We start from the raw sequence: 19293 nt of genomic DNA, 5'->3' as shown, positions 1-19293 counted from the left end.
GGTTGGTTGGTTGGTTGGTTGGTTGGTTGGTTGGTTGGGTGGTCGGTTGGTCGGTTGGACGGTCGCTCGGTTTCAACGGAACACGGAGCGTCTCGTAAAAATGCAAACTTCTCGCTTCGGCGTCGCTTCGGCGTCGCGTCGCGTCGCGTCGATGCCGGGTGCGATGTGAGAGGAGTCGAGCCAGTCGTTGCGCGATCCAATGTTGTCGCTTCGCCTGTGCTACGTCCAAAAAGTTGGACGTGGATTGTGAAAAGAAGGAAAAAGACCGGCAACCGGGCGCGAGAGCGTGCACGCGCGGGAGGGAGGGAGGGAGGGAAAAAGAGGCGAGAGGAAAGTCAGACGATGGCAGTAAAGCCACCCTATGAGAGAAACTCACGGAAAGTTCGCTCTGTACGTCGTTGCAACGCGGGTGGTCGGGGCTTGCTTTGGAGACGGAGGAGAAAAAAAAAAGAAAGTGAAAAAAAAGAGAAGGGAGGGTAAGTGGACCGCGAAGGACATTTTCCTGATTTTTCAAGGGGAAGAAGGAGGAATCAGAAAAGCGGCTCTGGTTACTCTGAGTATAGTTACCGAAAATACAATATCATTCATGTATTCGGTAGTTCGGATATATCGATATTTTTATCATCTCGAACCTTCTATTCTTTCTTTCGCTCGCCTCTTTTTTTCACTCATATTGTTTTAAATAATCTTTACTATCATAGACTGTTTAAATTTCTGAAATTGCTAAATTGCTATTAATGTTTTATTTTAGTTAATATGCATAAAAATTAAATGTAAAGTTATATCTAATGTGTTCTAAAACATGTAAATATACTTTCCTCTATTCTTACTATTTATTATTGATGTATTTAATTTGCTGAAATTACTATATATATAAATTGCTATTGGTTCTTTATTTTAATTAAGGAAATGCTGGAGTTTGTTCTGTTTTATCGATGAAATGTGATTAATTTTCAAATGCACTAATCTTTTAAAGCGATCCTAAAGAAAAGAGTCCCAATTCCAAGAATCGCTGTTTTACCGACAAAATGTGACACATCTTTATATACTATTGTAGTACATCAATGTCGTACGCACACATGAACATAAATTTTCATATAACGATATCGTTTTAATTAGACATCTTATAAGTCTAATTCCAAGAATGTTGTTTCTTCATGTAATCTACAAGTTGGTGGCTAAAGTTTGTAGTCTCCAATTTTCTAAGTATAGAATGCAAAGCTTTTGTATCAAGTAAATGTTGTCACTTGATAGTTTTAGGCGCCATTTTAGATTAAGAAATGATAAAAAAATCACAATTTCAAAAATTTTTGCCGTTCTTGGCATAAATTCTAAACTGCAGACGCATATACATTAATGCATTAATATCTTAATTCTGGAAAAGAATTTTCAATTCTGTAAAAGTAATACCTATAATATGCGATATCGTTCTATAGAAAGATTATTGCGTAAAATCAAGTAAAACAAATTTTAAGAATCTTAATTGCATTAATCCAAATTAAAAAATCCTTCTCAGAGTATAGATAAAAACAATGCGCAGACAATTTTATACGGAAAATGAAAAAAAATCAAAAAATTATAATTTCATCATCGGTTTCTCATACAGTAAAAATGTCCAAGTTATATTACAGGAATAACTTAAAGGTATCGCAACGTTTGGTATATTCCGTATGATATATTCGGGATATTTCTGCTGTGTGGATTCTGCAGTCGACTCGTGACAACATGTGCTGCATATAAGAGTTTTAGACTTTGTACGTTTGAAATAAGCTTAGATCGTACTATAGAGATTACACGAAAGAACAATATTATGCTTGTAGAAATAAGCTAGGGGCTTTAATATAAAAAGAAAGAAGAATCTGAAATTTCATTTGTATGCTACGAATGAAATTGGTGTGAAGAGTAAAACAGAGCAGTATTTGTGCCTAGCAGTAGTGTAGGTACCGAATCTTGCAAGAGATGGTGTTGCAATATGTTAAATGAGGACAGTTGTACAATATATATTTGAGTGAGACAGAACAATAATGTAAAAAAAAACTAAATTTGGAGTTAAAAAGTCTGTATAGTCGACGTCGATCAAGTTGGACCGTCGTTCCAGCATTCCCTTAATGCATAAAAAATTAAATGTAGAATTATATCTTCGTTAACGAATTAACATTTCCGAATTATTTTGTAATATTTTCTACATCATGAAAATAATGCTTTCCTCTATTCTTTTTGATTACCATGCACGATGATCAACGAGTGAGTCAAAGAATGTATCGTCCTGCGTGGAATAAACGATGTTTGAGTAGAGAACGCAGAATTGTTTCGGGCGAATCGAAGGTAGTAATAATCTTGGAAAGCAATTAGCAATCGAAGAGTCGACGAATACATCAGAAATCTGTTTCGAGTTGATTACTTTCTTGTAGACTGCTTTCGGTGTATCGTTCGGAGTGGTTTACCGCGTTCCTGGTTTGTTAATCGACTGATTGCAATCGACGAGAGAGTTAGAACGATCGTGATAATCGTTTTCGTCTAGCTATTGTGTCTGCAAAGGGGACAACCCTCACAATGATACTTCTTGTCAAAAGATGAGATAAATTTGTAAACCTCATCCTTCAGTCGGTTTCGGTTAACACATCGAATGAAGTAATTGTTGTTTAAATTCAATTCCATTTACTGACATTCTCAATAAACGTATCTGGATTCTCTTGCATAAAGATGCAACTGAATATTATCAGTACGCAAGTCGTATTGATATAGATAAATCGATAATCACGATATGAATTTTATAAGTCCTAATTTTCGAAAGATAGATAGTGGGCGGGTGGAAGAGAGGACAAACTCCATTCAAAAGGAAACGAAGAGGAAGAGAAATTATATAAATCGCTTGAAGCCAAACGGAGACACGACCTCGAATGCTCTTAACGCGCTTCAAGTATTCATAGTTCCCTTGCGCGCATCAAGTTATTCCGCTTTACTAATGTAATGAAGAGGAAGCGACGCGCGCTACTAACCTGAGGTGGATAGTGATCCGGTAGGGCACGCAGGGCTTCCCTATATGCCGACAGAGCTCTTTGTAATCTACCCTGATCGGCATACAGCGCGCCTAATTGAAGGAGGGCCTGCACCCTAGCCGCCTCGTGAGCCCTTTTGTCCTTCAAACCGGAGCCATCCAAGGATGCACCGGCGCGCAAAACCGCAGCTGCATCAGTGCCTCGTCCGACCGAAATCAACGCGGCTCCCAGATTCACATAAGCCTCTGCAAAGACAAATGGTAAGGATTGTGAGTATGCGGTAGAGAGAGATCGTCGATATTCAGAGGATTTAACCTTGGATTTAGTCTGCGCCCGTAGACTAAATCCAAGGTTAATGTTTATGGAACACATATTTTCTTACTCTTTAAACTTGTATATTCTTGTATATTTATGTATACATATTGCTCTTTTATTTTTTAAGAGAGTGACATAACTTAAAAAATTAACAATATTAAAAAATTTCTTAAGATCGTACATATAATTACACAACAAGTAGGGAATAAATAACACGGCCTTTAAACACGATCAAACTCGTCAAGCTGGATCTGTGCTTAAATAATTTGATGTGAATTTATATACTACATATAGTTATTTAAATTGCGCGCCGAATTGATTTTTCGGTCTTGAAACCTAACTGAACTATAGTAGTAATATTACAAATTATTAAGGGGATGCTGGAGTGACCAAATTGTCGAGACATTGCAGATGAATAAAAATTTTCAAATTTACTGAATGGAATAAAAATGGAATAAAAAATCCTTTTATTCCATTTTAACAGGATTAAAGTAGAAGCAAAATTGGGAGGTGCTGCATTATACTTTATACTAAATTAAAAAAAAAAAAGTTAAAAACTTACATTTTTTTCAACTGGTAGAGCTGTTATCTGATGTAAATGTTTCCTTAATACAAAAGTTTTATAGCTCGTATGGACAAAACGACAGTGCAGCACCCGGGATCTTACGTGCACAAACAATAGTGGTGAGTTTACAGAACTAAGATTAAAAGCTTAAAAAAAAAAAAAGATTTATATCAATCTGCAAATAAAATGTATATGAATGCTGAGCGAAACTCAGAATGATAAACAAAGCAGTAATTATGTCTAGTAGTAGATGCTCGAGCTTGCAAGAGATGGCGTTGTAATATGTTAGATAAAAGAAAAAAGAATGAATTAAAGATGTCGACTTTTTTTATTTGGAATTAAAAAAATTCTGTACTATCGAACATCAATCAAGCCGCGTCAATCCAGCATCCTTTTAAATGGATTAGCAATTTAATAATTTGATGCTCTGATAGGCATTAGACAAGCATTATATAAGACCTCTTAAAAAGATCTGAATGCTGAATAATATATTAAAATATTATATAAATAATCTTATTGCAAAATTTTGTTGCACAAAATATTATCTCGGCTCACAAAATATTATCTTAAAAAATTAAATTCTTCAGAAAAAGGGAAAAATTGTTTTTCAATTTGACAGAAAATTACTGGCTAATTAAATAATCGTCAAAAAATATGTATTCGTAGCATGATCAAATGTCATTTTTGTTATTTTTGTTTCAAATTCTGAAGAAGCTTATTTTAAGTCATAATGATTTTGATGTTAATATTTTTTATGAAATTAAGCCAGATTATTTTGAAAAAGGATAATATTTAACATATTCGTAGTAATAATAACTCGTAGTAATAGTAACTGAAAAATTATATTTTTGTAGTTGTGTCACTTGTGAAGCTAGAAAACGATATGTCTAAATGTAAATATAAATTATATTAGAATACGAAAGAGAGAGAGAGAGAGAGAGAGGAAGAGAGAGAGAGAGAGAGAGAGAGAGAGAGAGAGAAAGAGAGAGAGAAAAATAATTATTATATACAATTAAAATTATATGCAAATATAAATTATTATATAATTTAAAAATATTCGTATTTACATTTAAGTATATAAGTATTTCTTTTTATATATTGTATTTAAAAATGTAATTAAAAACAGAAATGTGTAAAATTTTCTAATATATCTGTAACTTTTAAATTCTAAAATTATTAAACTTCTTTAAGTAAAACTTTAAGACAATAGAAAGAATAAGGAATAAGGAATTTATCAGAAATCGGATACACAGAAATACATAGTTTCTGATAAGCTGAAATCGTTATTTCTTATTCTTTCTATTATCTGCACCCTTAAAATCATTATGCAATCCAAGATAATACATTAAATTGTACATGCCAAAAATGTTAGACATATACAAGAACGAAATAATGAAAAGTCGGGTGACTGGCGCTTGAGTGGATTTTGGAGAATAGTTTCATAAGCCAAAAAGATTATGGACCAAGTCCCGTCTTGGCGGAAGCTTTAGATGTGGCATTTCGTTTTCTCGACACCTTTATTTCTAACTTTAATTAAAAAAGTCTTTTCGTGGGGACTAACTTTTCTAGGCGGTGGGATTGGAATAAGCGCTTTGTCTCTCAAGTAAAATTGCCATAATCTCTTGCAGGCAAAGACGATAAGGCAGATTATGTATAGGAAAACTTTTATTTTAAAAGAAGGTACAACTAAGTCTTTTTTATAGATTTTTACTTCCAAATTTACACATTTATTTGTCAATCTTTTTATAAGAGTAAATGATGAAAATTGTTTTAATCAGAAAAATCAAACTTTACATTAATTTAAAAGTATCCGAAATAATTTTATTATAATGAGACTTTTCTTATCGACACTCGACTATTCTACAATTTTCTCACAGAAATAAAAAACAGAGACAAATATAGTGCAAAAATAAAGAAACGCGTAACGAGAACAAGAAAGGAAACAATAATCTTCATCGCATTGTACTTTGAGACTTCGGCAACGAGAGGAAAAGTGGCAATGAAAAATAGTGGGCCGTAAAAGCTGGACCGTAACTATAGGTTCGCATTTAGTCTACGTGAAAACTTATTACACTCGGTACGCTCGGATACCACCTGTTACCATTTATCTCCCGTGCACGCTCGCGCGTTCTTACTTCTTCCTTGTTGATGAATTTCGATCTCCTCACAAATACGACCTCATCGATTTTAACGATTGTCTGTAACGCGTGGTGGATGAAAATTATTACACCGTTTAGGCAGCGCTTTTACAGCTTTGATTAACAAAAACTATGCCAATTATTACTGCCAAAAGTTCAGGCGCGTCGGAATGATCTCCCGGTTGAAACTTGCGTTTTGTGTATTCCTTGAAAAAAACTAGTTATTAATAATATGATTGTATTAATATAATAATAAAAAATGATGAAAATTTAAGTGATACGTTATGTGTCTTTTTATTTTTTATTATTCCAACTCAAGTACTTTCAATTCTTTAAAAAATATTCTTATTGGAGGTCTTCGTATTCCAATCCAAGTAATGGCAGCTTTAATTTTCCGTCGAAAATTATACACGAAAAAAATTGTTGTACTAAATTAAAAATTAAACTCCAAATGCTACTGTCTAACCAAGTTAAATCAAATTGATACAGTAAAACTCAAATGGTACTATCTTTATTATTTACTTAACTCTAATAATATGTATCATTTGCATAAAAAATTTGGTATCGACAACTGGCGCCAAGTTAAATTCTATTGTACATAATAAATAAGTGATATGATCTTTAATTTTTATACAATGAAATCTCAGTATATATCTTAATATTTTTATTGAAGGATCTTTCTATTTCAACCCAAAATGGTTTTAATTCTTCTTAAAAGAAATTATTATATCATAATTCATTCAAAGACATTTTCTCTTCCAATAAAATTATAATTAACATTAGTAACGTAAAACACATAAATATACATAGACTTATGACAATATTAAGTAATTATTGGGTCTAATGGAAAGCGCTTCATATCTTTCCTCTTGAACCTTGCATCCAAAATATAACCCGTCATTTTCAACAACATTATATTATTTAATGCCTTTAATGGTCTTAGCTGGATCTTACGTGCTTATTTAACCCTCCTTTGGTAAAGTTGAGGTAAAAATGATCCCACGGTTCATTTATTTTATATTACACATGCACTATTTATCTTACAATTATGTGATCTTGGCTAATTTATTTTCAACTCGTTCACTAAATGTCTTAGCGATCGAAATCGTTTAGGTAAGTGACATATCTCTCCAATTCTGGCTGGGCAATGACAAACATGATAATCGCGAGGACGACGTAACTTAAAAAGTGACAGATCCGAACTTTGCGTCGCAATATCTCCGCATGTAGGGCATGTAGGAAAAAAAAGTAAAAGCGCTTTTATTACACAATCCGAATGAAAGCTATCGATTGAGCATACGTAAAATTTTATCGGTTCAGCCGTTATTGAGATTCGATAACCTTGATTCCCCGCAACTCGCCGGCTCGTGTAAAGGAACACGGCTGGTCTCGTGCTATGAGAGATATGCGCTTAGCGCCGAGAGACTGCCATGTCTCCTGATACCTGTGTGTGCTTCGTATTATTTTGAATAAGGAATAAGACAGCTGTGGATCGGCGGCGGTGTTGGGCAATCCATTTTCATCGCAGCCGCGCCGCTCCCTGGGGATACTCTATGGAATTAGAGTGCCGACCGAGCTTCCTGTATCCTCGAATCGGGATGAATGTGTAGACGACGAAACTCGCGTGAAACTGGATGTGCGCATGCGCGCACACTCTCGAGTATGTCATGCATGTCGCGTTGGCTGTTTAAAGGGATCGTAAAGACGATTAGTCATATTGAAATTTAAAAGCACTTATACACAGACGATTTACGTGTCATTGACACATCACTACATCGATATCTCGCTTACGCACGCCACATATACTCGTACACGTAAATTTTCGTATAACAATTACGTTTTAATTAGACGTACAAGTCCAATTTTAAGAACTCTATTCTGTTTTTTTTATCCAAACTACTAGTTTGTGGACTACTATTTCGTAAGTACAGGTTGCCCAGCTTTTATCTGAAGCAAATGTTGTCACGACGTGACAGTTCTGGAGCGCCATACTGGACTAAGAAGTGGTAAAGATCTCAATTTTTTGTCATTCTCAGCGTAGATTCCACCTCATTGACACGTATTAATGCGTGTGCATTTAAGTAATTATCTTTAATCCTGGAAAAAGATTTTCAAATTAGTAAGAAAGGAAAAAAGTATTACACAAAAATTGTATGGTTTAGTCGGTAATACAGACGACTTTAGGATGCCTTAAGAGGGATAACCGATAAAATATATGCATTAATACGTCAGGTGGAGTCTATGAGGTGGACGGGGTTTATGTTGAGAAAAAATTTCAAAATTGAAACCTTTACCATTTCTTAGCCCAATATTATGACGCTCCAGAGCTGTCGTGACATTTGCTTCATATAAAAGCTATGCAATCTATACTTACGAAATAATAGTTCAGAGACTAATAATGATTAATAAAATTTGCATGAAAAAAATAGAGTGGAATTCTTAAAATTGAACTTAAACGTCTAATTAAAACGTAAATGTTATAAAAATTGAAAGTTTGTGTGTGTGTGTGTGTGTGTGGAATGCATGAGTAAAATATTGAGTTAGTGATGTGTCAATGGCACGTAAATCGTCTGTGTGTAAGTGCTATTTACAATGTGACTAATCGTCTTTAGGATTCCCTTGATGCCTCGCGTTACGTATATTACACTTCAACAACTATACATTTTAATCAATGCGGATTATTGCTAGATATCACATTGAGAAAACTTTCTAGTTGAAAATGAATGTACCAAAAGATTCTAATCATATTAATCAAAATTTTGGAGATTTTAACTATGATAGAACTATCATAGATGCTTCGGAGGATTAGCTAGCTGGATTTTGATTCGTACTTTACTGGATAATCAAAAAGTCATTTCACGTATAAATATACAGTCTTGTCCATAAGTATTAAATACTCGCAGTTTATTACATTTTCTTGAAAAAGGAAGTAATAAAATCCAAAGAAAAACTAACGAAACATTAAATTTATTATAAACATATTATTTTTCAATAAAACTGTTTCTTAATTTATTTTTCATTAGATATGAAACGTTTATATCAGTTTGTAGGAGTGGCTTTTTTATACCTTTTGGTCAAGGCCGTATATAAAAATGGCGATAAAAAGGCAGCACTTCGAGTTTCAGATGTTTTTACACCCTTGCGATAAAAAGGGATGTACGAGTAATCTTCGAAAACTAACGAATACTCATCGAATTTCGAATGACTCAGCCACCACCAGTCGAGTTAACAGATAAGATATATTGTATATCGTGAGACATGAATTCATAAAAATGTTAGAAAACTGCTGAGAAAAAAAATTGTGTGAGAAAACGAAATTAAAGTAATATGAAGTTAGAGTGAAATTTCATCTCACACATTAAAAGCAAAGAATATGTTCTGAGATTATAGCTATCAGAACTCGTAATATTTTTTTTACCGCTATGTACATAAAATAGAATATAAAATTCGCAATCAATTTGAGCCATCAAGCGATACTACCATACATTTCTGGCATGTTGAGTCTAGCGTTTCGGAAATGTCTAGTCTTTTTAGACGTAGCAGCAATCGACACGCATGAGATAATTATGACATAAAAAGTTCGAAGATCGTACACCTTCTCGCGAAACGGCAGCTATAAAACAGATCTCAATCTTTCACATCGAATTTGTTCTCTTTTCCTCTCTCTCTCTCTCTCTCTCTCTCTATCTCGAAGGGATATTGCGGCGCGTCGTAAAAAGAACGAAAGACAGGAAAAGAAGGCGAAATAACGCGGGCTTGCGGTGGCCTGCGTTTGGCAGTGAATTATACTGTCCGCCTTTTACGGCCCGCTCTTTCCACATAATCGTACCGACTTGAAGAAGAGAGTCAGGTGGCCCGTCGACACACCGGAAAATGTGATGGCGGATTTGGGGTGGAGAGGACTACGCCGGGTATGGCTGAGGTAGAGAACGGGCAAAGGAGGTAAGGTAAGAGGGATTGTAGACTCCCGTGGGGGTCTACGGCGCAGGCGGAAGAAGGATGGGCGGACGGAAACTGCTGTTTCATCTCCGACTCCGCCAACTTGGCAAGACCGCCGCTCTGAGTGCTTCCTAATTACGAAAGAGAGAGAATAAGGAAGACGCGACGAGGAAGAGAAAGAGGAGGGGAAATGACGGGAGCGCGCGCGCGGGGTGGTTGGACGAACTGGATTTCGGAGTGAATTCAACTCCACTGCTCTCGCAGAATTAAGATTCCATTGTGCAGCCGAGTTTTGTGTGTGCCTTGCAATTTTCTGGTTAACCTGGTCGACTTCTGGCACGGCCCGCCTTCCTCTCGCTGCATCACACGCTGCAAGGCGCCGCGTCGCGCATCGCATCGTTCTGACGAAGATCGATGGCGCGCGACGCGACGCGACGCGACGCGACGCCCCACTTCGATTTATCGTTCGCGACACGCGAGCTGGTTTTCCGCGACAATTTGTTGCGGTCGCGCGGATATAGCGTCGTTGATCTTGCGAGACAAAAGCGCGCGCATCGGCTGTCCCTGTTATTCATAGAAGTCGTGATTCGATTTATGCGCCCGCGCCGCGCTGGCGAGAAAAATTAATCGCAACGACGAATGTGAAAGCGAAATGTTTCAATTCGATGCCGCTACACCGCGGCACCGTCGCGCGCGTATGATCGATAGGGCGATAGATTTTAACCGTTTTTCATAAGCTGTTACTATAGAAGTTGTAATTTAAGCAATAGTGACAAAAATATCATAATAATGATACTTCATTATTTCATCGAGCTTCATAAAACTTTGTTGCCAGAAATGAATAGCAGTAACAAATAGCGGTGTACTCTGAATTTATATATATTTAAAATAAAATATTCTAAAATAGAAAAATATTCACGAAATATTTTATCAAACATTTATGAAATACTTTGTTCTCTTCAATACTCGAACTTTAATTACTTATTCAAAGAATCCAAATTTTGTTACAAATTGTAATCTTCAAATGTTACACTGTGTAACATCCACGTGTTGCTAACAGTACACAGATCTCGCACAAATCTCAACAGGAGCAGCGGCGACAAAGCGTAGAGGCAAACTTTCGTGGAGTGACTCGACGAGTCCCGTTAGTTATTAAACGCGGCCGTTAAGTGCTGGCTGGCGGTGCAAGCTGTTGACCGTTGAAACGTTAGTTTCAAGATTATGGGACAATTTAGCGCGCGGCATGGCGATGTAATTTCGCATGCATCCGACTGTGACTCATAGTCGGAAGTGCTTGTTACAGTTGCATAGAGAGAAAGAGAGAGAGAGAGAGAGAGAGAGAGAGGAGGAAGAAATGTCACGGGGACAACCTCTCATTAGCATGTGTAATATTAGGCCACTTCTTTTGCGTACCATTTCGCAATTGTGATTGTTTTTCTAGACAAAAACTTTCTGAACGAGTTGAATATTAGCAAATAACAATTAAATTACTACGGGGCAATGGCTTTCTGAACTCCTTTCACCATCTAAAATCGCTTCGTTTCAATCTGACTACCAATACCGGCTTATCTACTTGAACGTCTACAATACCCTGCTTTAGTTAGAAATATTGTGAAATAATCTCAAGATTACGTTCAAGGGAATTACTAAGTGTGTGCTTTTGATAAATATTTACTAAATAATTACTTTAATCGTAAATAAGATCTTTATGTACATTTTCTTATAAATAATTTTCTATTTTTTTATATTTGCAAAGATTCTATTTGGTATATAAGTAACCTAAATAAATTTTTTTTATCTAAATATTTAAATAAATTTTTATTTGTCGTTAAAAACTGAACGGGGAAAAAAAACACAATTTTTGATTTTTATTAAACTCATGTGTATATAGAAATAAATTAAAAGTTAATCATAAAATCTACAAAAGCGATAAATTTTTAAGAAATATTTCAAATAATATTGTTATATCTGTCTCATAAAGATCCCATAGAATCTGATTAATACAAAAGAGTTTTCTCTATCTCTCTAATTTCTTTTACATTTAAAACTTAAGCACACACATGCATCGAATATAACGCATTCATATATTCACGCTATTCAAATCGTATGCGTGACCAGTATGTTGAAGCACGAATGGACGATTAGATGAATGGACCATTCGGCAGTGATCCGTACCGGATTGCGAGAGGAGACCGTACATCCGCAATCCCTCCCGCCCCCCTCCCCGCCCCTCCCATTTTCTTTCTGCCTCGGGCGATCTCGTAAATCGGTCGTAACCGTTCAGCTTTTAAAACACGTCCGGCCCGAGTAATTAGTGGCTCGATCGGTCGCCAATTTGTGGGTAGAGCTGCCACAAGCTGCACTCGCACCTTGCAATACGTATCTCCAATTTGACGTGTACGCCTGCGTTTGCACGTGTACGTACGGAACGCATATCCAATGCGTGCACACGTGTGAGCGAGAAAGTGACCTTTATCGATTGGCGATGCTAAAGAGATCGCGAGTGTGCAAACATGTACATGAGTAGATATAGTCGATTCGCGAGTGCGTGTGCATAAGAATGATATAGTTTTTCTTGGTCAAAATTAAAAAAAATTGTTTTACGACAATATTATTTCAAAATTGTCTAATATCTTTATTTTCAGAATAGAGTCCCTGTTTTTATTTTGTGTAACAGTTGTTCTCGTCTCGACGATATTGTATCACGGGATTGCTTTACACAATCTGTAAATTTCAAACCGCTTCAACCGCTGCATGATATTAATTAAGTAAATGATTAAATTCGGATGAAACAATTAATTTGCGTATTTAATATAGATTATCACGACACACACGGTATGTCTAAATGAAAAGCGTCGGCCGTCGCCCATCCAGCTTTCCTGAAAATGTAATTACAATTCGCCGATTAGCGAGACGGAAAAATATGTAATTCCTGACAATTGCCATATAGCATCGGCACATCGGTATCAAATATGAAAATTAATTAATACGCTCGAATTCAATAGTTTATTCGATTCGCGTTACGTACTGATGAAACCTGCGCCAATCTCCGCCCGCCACGCCATGCCACTTGCGCTAAAAGCAATTATAAAACCAATAACAATACATACGTCCGTGGAAAATATTCAAACATATGAGTTTACCGTACTGTATTTGTCCGTAATAACCATAAGTTTGATTGATCAAAATGTTAGATCAATTTAAATTAGTTAAAAATACTTTTGACAATTGGCTACACATGTTATTAACTTTAAATTGTTGAAAAGTATAGTTCAGTCAATTATTGTTCTCATCCTATATCCTCATAATTGTACTACAATTATATTATACATAATTATTTTTTTATTCATGTTAATATAAAGATAATAAAAGAAATATAATGTTGCTTCTAATATAAGTTATATATAATGGTGGCTCTTATTTTTTTTAGATTTAATTATAACTTCATTATTATTATTATACCTAAATTTAATTATTGTGATTATGATGTATTATCTAAGTATATAAAATATAGAGAATAAATTACTATCATATATGACGCTTATCATTATGTTAGCTAATCACAGTTTCTTTTCTCTCTTTCTATCTCTCTTTTTCTCTTTTGTGATGATAAAATTAATTAAATCTAAATAAAAAAGACAATTATTATAATATTAAAAAAAATTTTTACTCGTAATATATGTGGCTAAAATAAATGAATCCTAAAATAATCGTAAAGCGGTTTAAGTTTTTTAAGTTCTTTTTATATATAGGTAACGTCCAATTAGCACGCGGCCCAATTGGACGTAAAGCCAATTCGAATTATCATTTTGATATCATCTCGAGAACGTTTCAAATGTGGCAGACAACAAATGGATATGCATATGTAGCATGTATATACGCATGTATGTACAAACATATACCTATATACATTCTCGTGTATAAACTTTCTGTATACTGTCTTCGAATGATCGCATCAAGGATAGAAGGGATGAGGGTGTGGTTGTGAAAGGGGTAAGGCCTTTACAGAAATTGCCGTATTCAAGGGAATCAATCGTGCTAAGTGCTCATACAACCGATCCAGCTAATTTCTCACGATTTCAAGTCCTAAGATGACACTCAACTGTGCGCGCGATACGGAAACCCTAACCGGTCCGGTAATCTCGGCCATCTTGTTTCGCCATGACACTAATAAGATCGCGTTTCTATCGTGAATAATTGCCAATTATAGCTCCGGTGAAGGATATACTTCATTTTAGATTTAATAGAACACGTCGCTCTAAATTTTAAATATTTCACGTCCTTTATTATTATATATGCTATAAAATATTAATATTTGTATATTATGAAAGCATACATAAAAATATCTATCATGACTATACCATTATACAGATATTTATTTATCGACATTTGACGATACAATTTTCGCCGAAGTCAGATTAGATATCGTGACGCGATCAGGCTGCCTTTCGTGTTGGGACAAAATTCTTGTGGCTAATGAAAATCCAGAAACGACTTTTGCAGTGAATGATCGCACCGCGAATGCTACTGTATGTGTATCCGTTGAAATTATCCTAAGATTTATAGACAAAGGCGCGCGTCCTGGAGGCTTTTCTAATAATACACCAACTAAAATTGCAGCCGTCCGGTTAACCTACTTGCTGAGTATTTTCGATGCACCCGCTAGCTCATATACTTCATCCGTAATGAATCGTTACGTAGCTTTCGGCTGCCGGTTGCCGTCGATTCGAGGACACGAATAGCAGCTTAGCAGAGCTGCTCCACATAACCGATGCACCTATTTGCCAACCTACCCGATAGATTACGTGGACAGCTATTGTAGGAACTTCTGATAATAACACGCGATTTATGAGCAATTTGCTCGCAAAATACGAGTGCTGCGATACGACATTTGTCGATTATCATCTATACTGAAAGACGGTCCTCTTTCGATGATCGATAAATAAGGCTTGTATTAATGAATATATATTGATAAATATATACAGTCGTGGTAATAAATACAAAGCATCTCCAATTTATTTATTCAAAACAGTACTGACAAGTATAAAAGCCAAAGGCGTCATGATAACTAACAAAATATTAAAATAAATACTATTTTTTAATAAAACTGCCACAGCGTTATTTGAAACATTCAAGATAACTTCATTTACTATTAAAAAATTTAAAAACATTTTTTTATATTATTGCCTGCACGAAATAAATAAATATTCACCTTTCAACTTTTTTTTAACTGTCAGAAGTGTCAGAAGTGTTTTAAAAAAATCGTTACGCTAAACATTCTAAACGTTTACGTAAATTTTTTGAGACGCTTTATACATACTCGTATTTATGGCCAAGGCTGCATTTATTTATTATAATGCAGAATACAAATAATCTTCTAAATTAATATCTACCGTATAAAAGATGTTTTACTTAATTTCTACGCAATTTGCATTTGAAGAAAATTTTATTGCTTGTTCCATCATAAAATTTAATAATATCCATTGAAATTACGCAAGCATTTTGATTTACATAAATAAATTCAACTGTTGCATTTACTGCATTTAAATCGTCGAATTGGAAAAATAAACTATTTCTATTATATACATATCTACTACAAAGAGCAATTATAATTTGTTATTTGATTTGACAAAGTTTGAAACATTGCGTATCATTGTCATACTGTAAAACCATTATTATTATCTTACATACACGTAATTAGGGAACCTAATGCAAAGCGTAATAATGCAAATAAATGTTACAGAAGCCAATGATTAATATTAGTTGAAGCGATCATTATTTCGTGATTTATATAACTTCACAACCTGATGAGGTTGTGTTGGGTTTATTTTACCGTAAAATCGTTAAACCTGATTAATCAAAGTTAATCAATTATGTAAGATTTACTATTGTAAAATTAATATTACTAAACACGCACACGTTGGTTAATCGATCATGATTTAATACAAATTCTCGCCATTATTAAATTAAAATGATTAAAAGTGATTAGTGAAAGCTAATAATTCGTTATGTAAGCTCATAATGCGGTATTGTTAAGTTAAAATCAGCAACTGTAAGTTAAATCTATTTCATGAATCCGACTGTCATGGCGGATGTATCATTTAACATTGCGGGGAAGTGCTTTGCGCGTCCGAGGGTTAATTGTGAAAGTAAAGCAGAGATGTCTAACTACACCTCTCCGCCTTCTGTCTACGCAATTCTTGGCCTCGTGATTCTCTCAGCACTCTCGGAGAACTTGGCCGCTTTAATTGAGTCGCCCGCATTTCGCGAGCGAGCGTTTCGCACACGTGCTGTAGACAAGGAAACATTTCCGGAGGTTCACTTTCGCAAGGAGTCTCACACGTGACGCGCTCGTTCGTAACAAACTACATTAACATTAATATACATCTCTTTCTTTCTTTCTGTCTTACCTTCTCTTCCTTCTTTTTTTTTTGTTAATTTCCTTTTTCGGAGAAACCAACTATAAATGAATGGAGACTCACTCTTGTGAGATTTACGAGCTTGGCCGTTTATTGGATTATATTATAGATAGCCTGTATTCTGAACTTGTACCATCGTGCGCAAACTAAGTCGCGGTTGCTCGTAAAATTTCGACGAAAAGAGGCACGCGTCATTCCTTACTCGAAAACTACTATAAAAGTTACGGCATATCCATTTGTTGTGTATCCTATAAATGCAATCTGTAAAATAGGAGCCTTCCATCTTTCTGTATTACCCATTTCTCTCTCGTCATAGCAATCAGTGTACGAAATTGCAGAATTGCGAAATTGTCAATAATCTTTATTGTAGATTAAAAAGAATTGAATTAGCTCTCATCGTAACTCTTTGACGACTAAAGCTTTTCAATAAAGCAACTTATAGAGCTTGCTTCCTAAAAAAGTTTTTGAGGTCGATGAATTCAATTCTGGTTTCAGAATTCTAAAATTCAAATTCCAAAAAATTATGATTATTGTAAAACTCGATTTTAGGAGGTTTTTGATATCTTTGAGTTTGAATGTGTAGCCTGAAAATATTAAATTTCAATAGGATAATAACCTCCATGGAGGATTTAGTATCACAGGGTTTATAATCAGAGTTTGAAAGTCAATTTGAAAATCAGTATTAATTATTTACATAAATTGATGAACTTCAAGTAATGTAAAGGAAACTTAATGTAATTTTACAATTAAAAACTCCCTAAAATCGAATTTTATGATAATCAAATTTTTGAAAATTCTGTCATATTAAATTCTACCATATTAAATCTACCATTTTGATTTTTTATTATTGATCTTAAATTCGAATAAAAGATTATCAAATTACATAGGCCAAGTTTCAGAAAAAATTGAGCGAGAAATTTATAAAATAAAAATGATCCTAAATGTAATCCTAAAATGGGGTCGCCGTGCACAAAGAGTTAATTAGTTAACATTAAATAGAGTAGGGGCTATTAAGTAAATTCTATTCATTCTTGCGAGCGACGAAGTCCCCGAAGTATTTTGCATGACGCCGTCATCGTGAACGAATGTTAAAAGGGAAGGACTTCTTAAACATTCCTTGTGCTCTTTTGCTTCCGGCCCACCGTCGTTGGGATCGAGTTTAACTTCGCTAATATACTTTTGCGCCCCGCTGCATAGAAGCGAGATGTATCCGCGTTTCAGTAATCGGCTGAACTTCCACGACAAGCGAGTGAACTTCGAATGAATAAAGTTTGCGGGCCGAGGAAAAAGTAGACTGCGCCGCTTCTTTCCCTTTGTTTTCGCGGAGCCGTTGATTAATCGATGATAATACGTCGACTTTAGCGTTAGCTAACTTTAAGAAATAGCTCTTAAGTGGCGGCGGTGCTAGCATCATGAAACTTATCCTTCGAAAAATGTCGGATTAATTGGCATTTTGCTTGTAGCATTTTATATGAAAATACCACGCGCAGATAAGATCTGCATATCTTTATTTAAATAATTTGTATAACTCTAATAAATCTTAATTTAATATATATAGTATATTAATAAATATAAGTAATAAATATACATATATAATATTTATGTACATCAATGTCCAATTTATTGTCATCAAGTTAACACTAGAAGTACCAACGTTTCTTACTCACTAAAAAAAACAAGCGAATAAATTTTTAAAATCATACTTTTTTACATAATAAATATAATATTAATCTAAAAAATAAAAATAATATTAATCGCGTTATGGTACTATTAATATCAAAATATGTTAAAAATAATAGGCCGCGTTGTTATATCTTTTTGAGAATTATATATTTTTAATTTACACACACGCACACGCACGCATACACACACACTTATTATTCTTCACTTTGCATAAAAATCGACGAATTCTTTATCGGAACAATTGTGAACACTTGAAATGTTTAATGCAAGCTATTCCGCGTTTAGGATAATTTTACTTCTAATTTATTTAATGAGATTTTGCCAGGTTTTATTCCCAGAGGTGAAATTAGCCAGCAGCCTTATAAAATTAAACATTCTAATGCAAGTAGATGCAATTGCGGTCGTTTCCCTGGAGAAGTTTTAAATGTGAGCAAGCTTTTTAGTTTCCTCGTGCGATAATCGTCAAAAATTTCTAGTACAATGCCCTTTCCATTCCTATTCTCGCACACTACGTAGCATAACTGTACACGCGGTTTAATTTCTCACGATAAATTTAAGCCGTATGTTTATTTAATTGCTCCTGGCGGTTTAATTAAATTTCAACGCTCAATAAAAAATCTCAGATAATCCTTGCACAAAAGAGGTGGACTTTCCATTCATATCTTCCAGCTATTCTTATCTTTATTAATGAAAAAGAAAATAATAGCTCGTGTAATCGGAATAATCGGATTTTGTTAAACATTTTAATACTAAAATTAATAATCTTTACATTTATTTAATTATTCTACCAAATATTAAAAATTAAATAACCCTATTGGTTTTTATAAATTACATGTAAGTTTAGGTATTCAATATATACACATATATACGAGGAGAAGATTTTCAAAATGCGTTTTGTCGAAAATTTATAATTTTCTAAAAACGAGAAAGGAAGCAATAAGAAAACTGCGCACCTTACAGAATATAACAATTTGCCAATCAATAAGATGTGAAATATTTAATAAAATTGCTAAACAGTTGTCAAAAATGTTAAACAAAATTTGGTTTGTCTCTAGGTAAAGGACATAATGCACTTCGAATGTCAAGTTTTTTTTTCAGTACATAAATTGGTGATGTAGAAATGCTTTCAAAACGTCATAGAATAGCTTAAAATATAAATCAACACTGAATATTATGCCATCTTTAATTAAAAAAATTAAATTTTGGACAAAATGCATTTTGGAAGGCTGGTTCTC

General features: G+C 34.5%; 1 protein-coding gene across 3 annotated transcripts in view; it reads right to left on the bottom strand.

Moving 5' to 3' along the window:
- Positions 1–19293, bottom strand: part of LOC108753839 (transmembrane and TPR repeat-containing protein CG4341) — a 296558-nt gene that overhangs the window by 28492 nt on the left and 248773 nt on the right. For all 3 annotated transcript variants that reach the window (XM_018495770.1, XM_018495772.1, XM_018495771.1), the window contains exon 7: positions 3000–3244. In XM_018495770.1, the coding sequence (XP_018351272.1) occupies positions 3000–3244 (245 nt within the window). The remainder of the gene's footprint in view (positions 1–2999; positions 3245–19293) is intronic.

This window comes from Trachymyrmex septentrionalis, unplaced genomic scaffold (assembly GCF_001594115.1).
Source record: "Trachymyrmex septentrionalis isolate Tsep2-gDNA-1 unplaced genomic scaffold, Tsep1.0 scaffold72, whole genome shotgun sequence".
In the NCBI taxonomy this organism is placed as follows: Eukaryota; Metazoa; Arthropoda; class Insecta; order Hymenoptera; family Formicidae; genus Trachymyrmex; species Trachymyrmex septentrionalis.
Note: the sequence above shows the minus strand (reverse complement) of the source record. Positions and strands in the feature narration are given on the sequence as shown.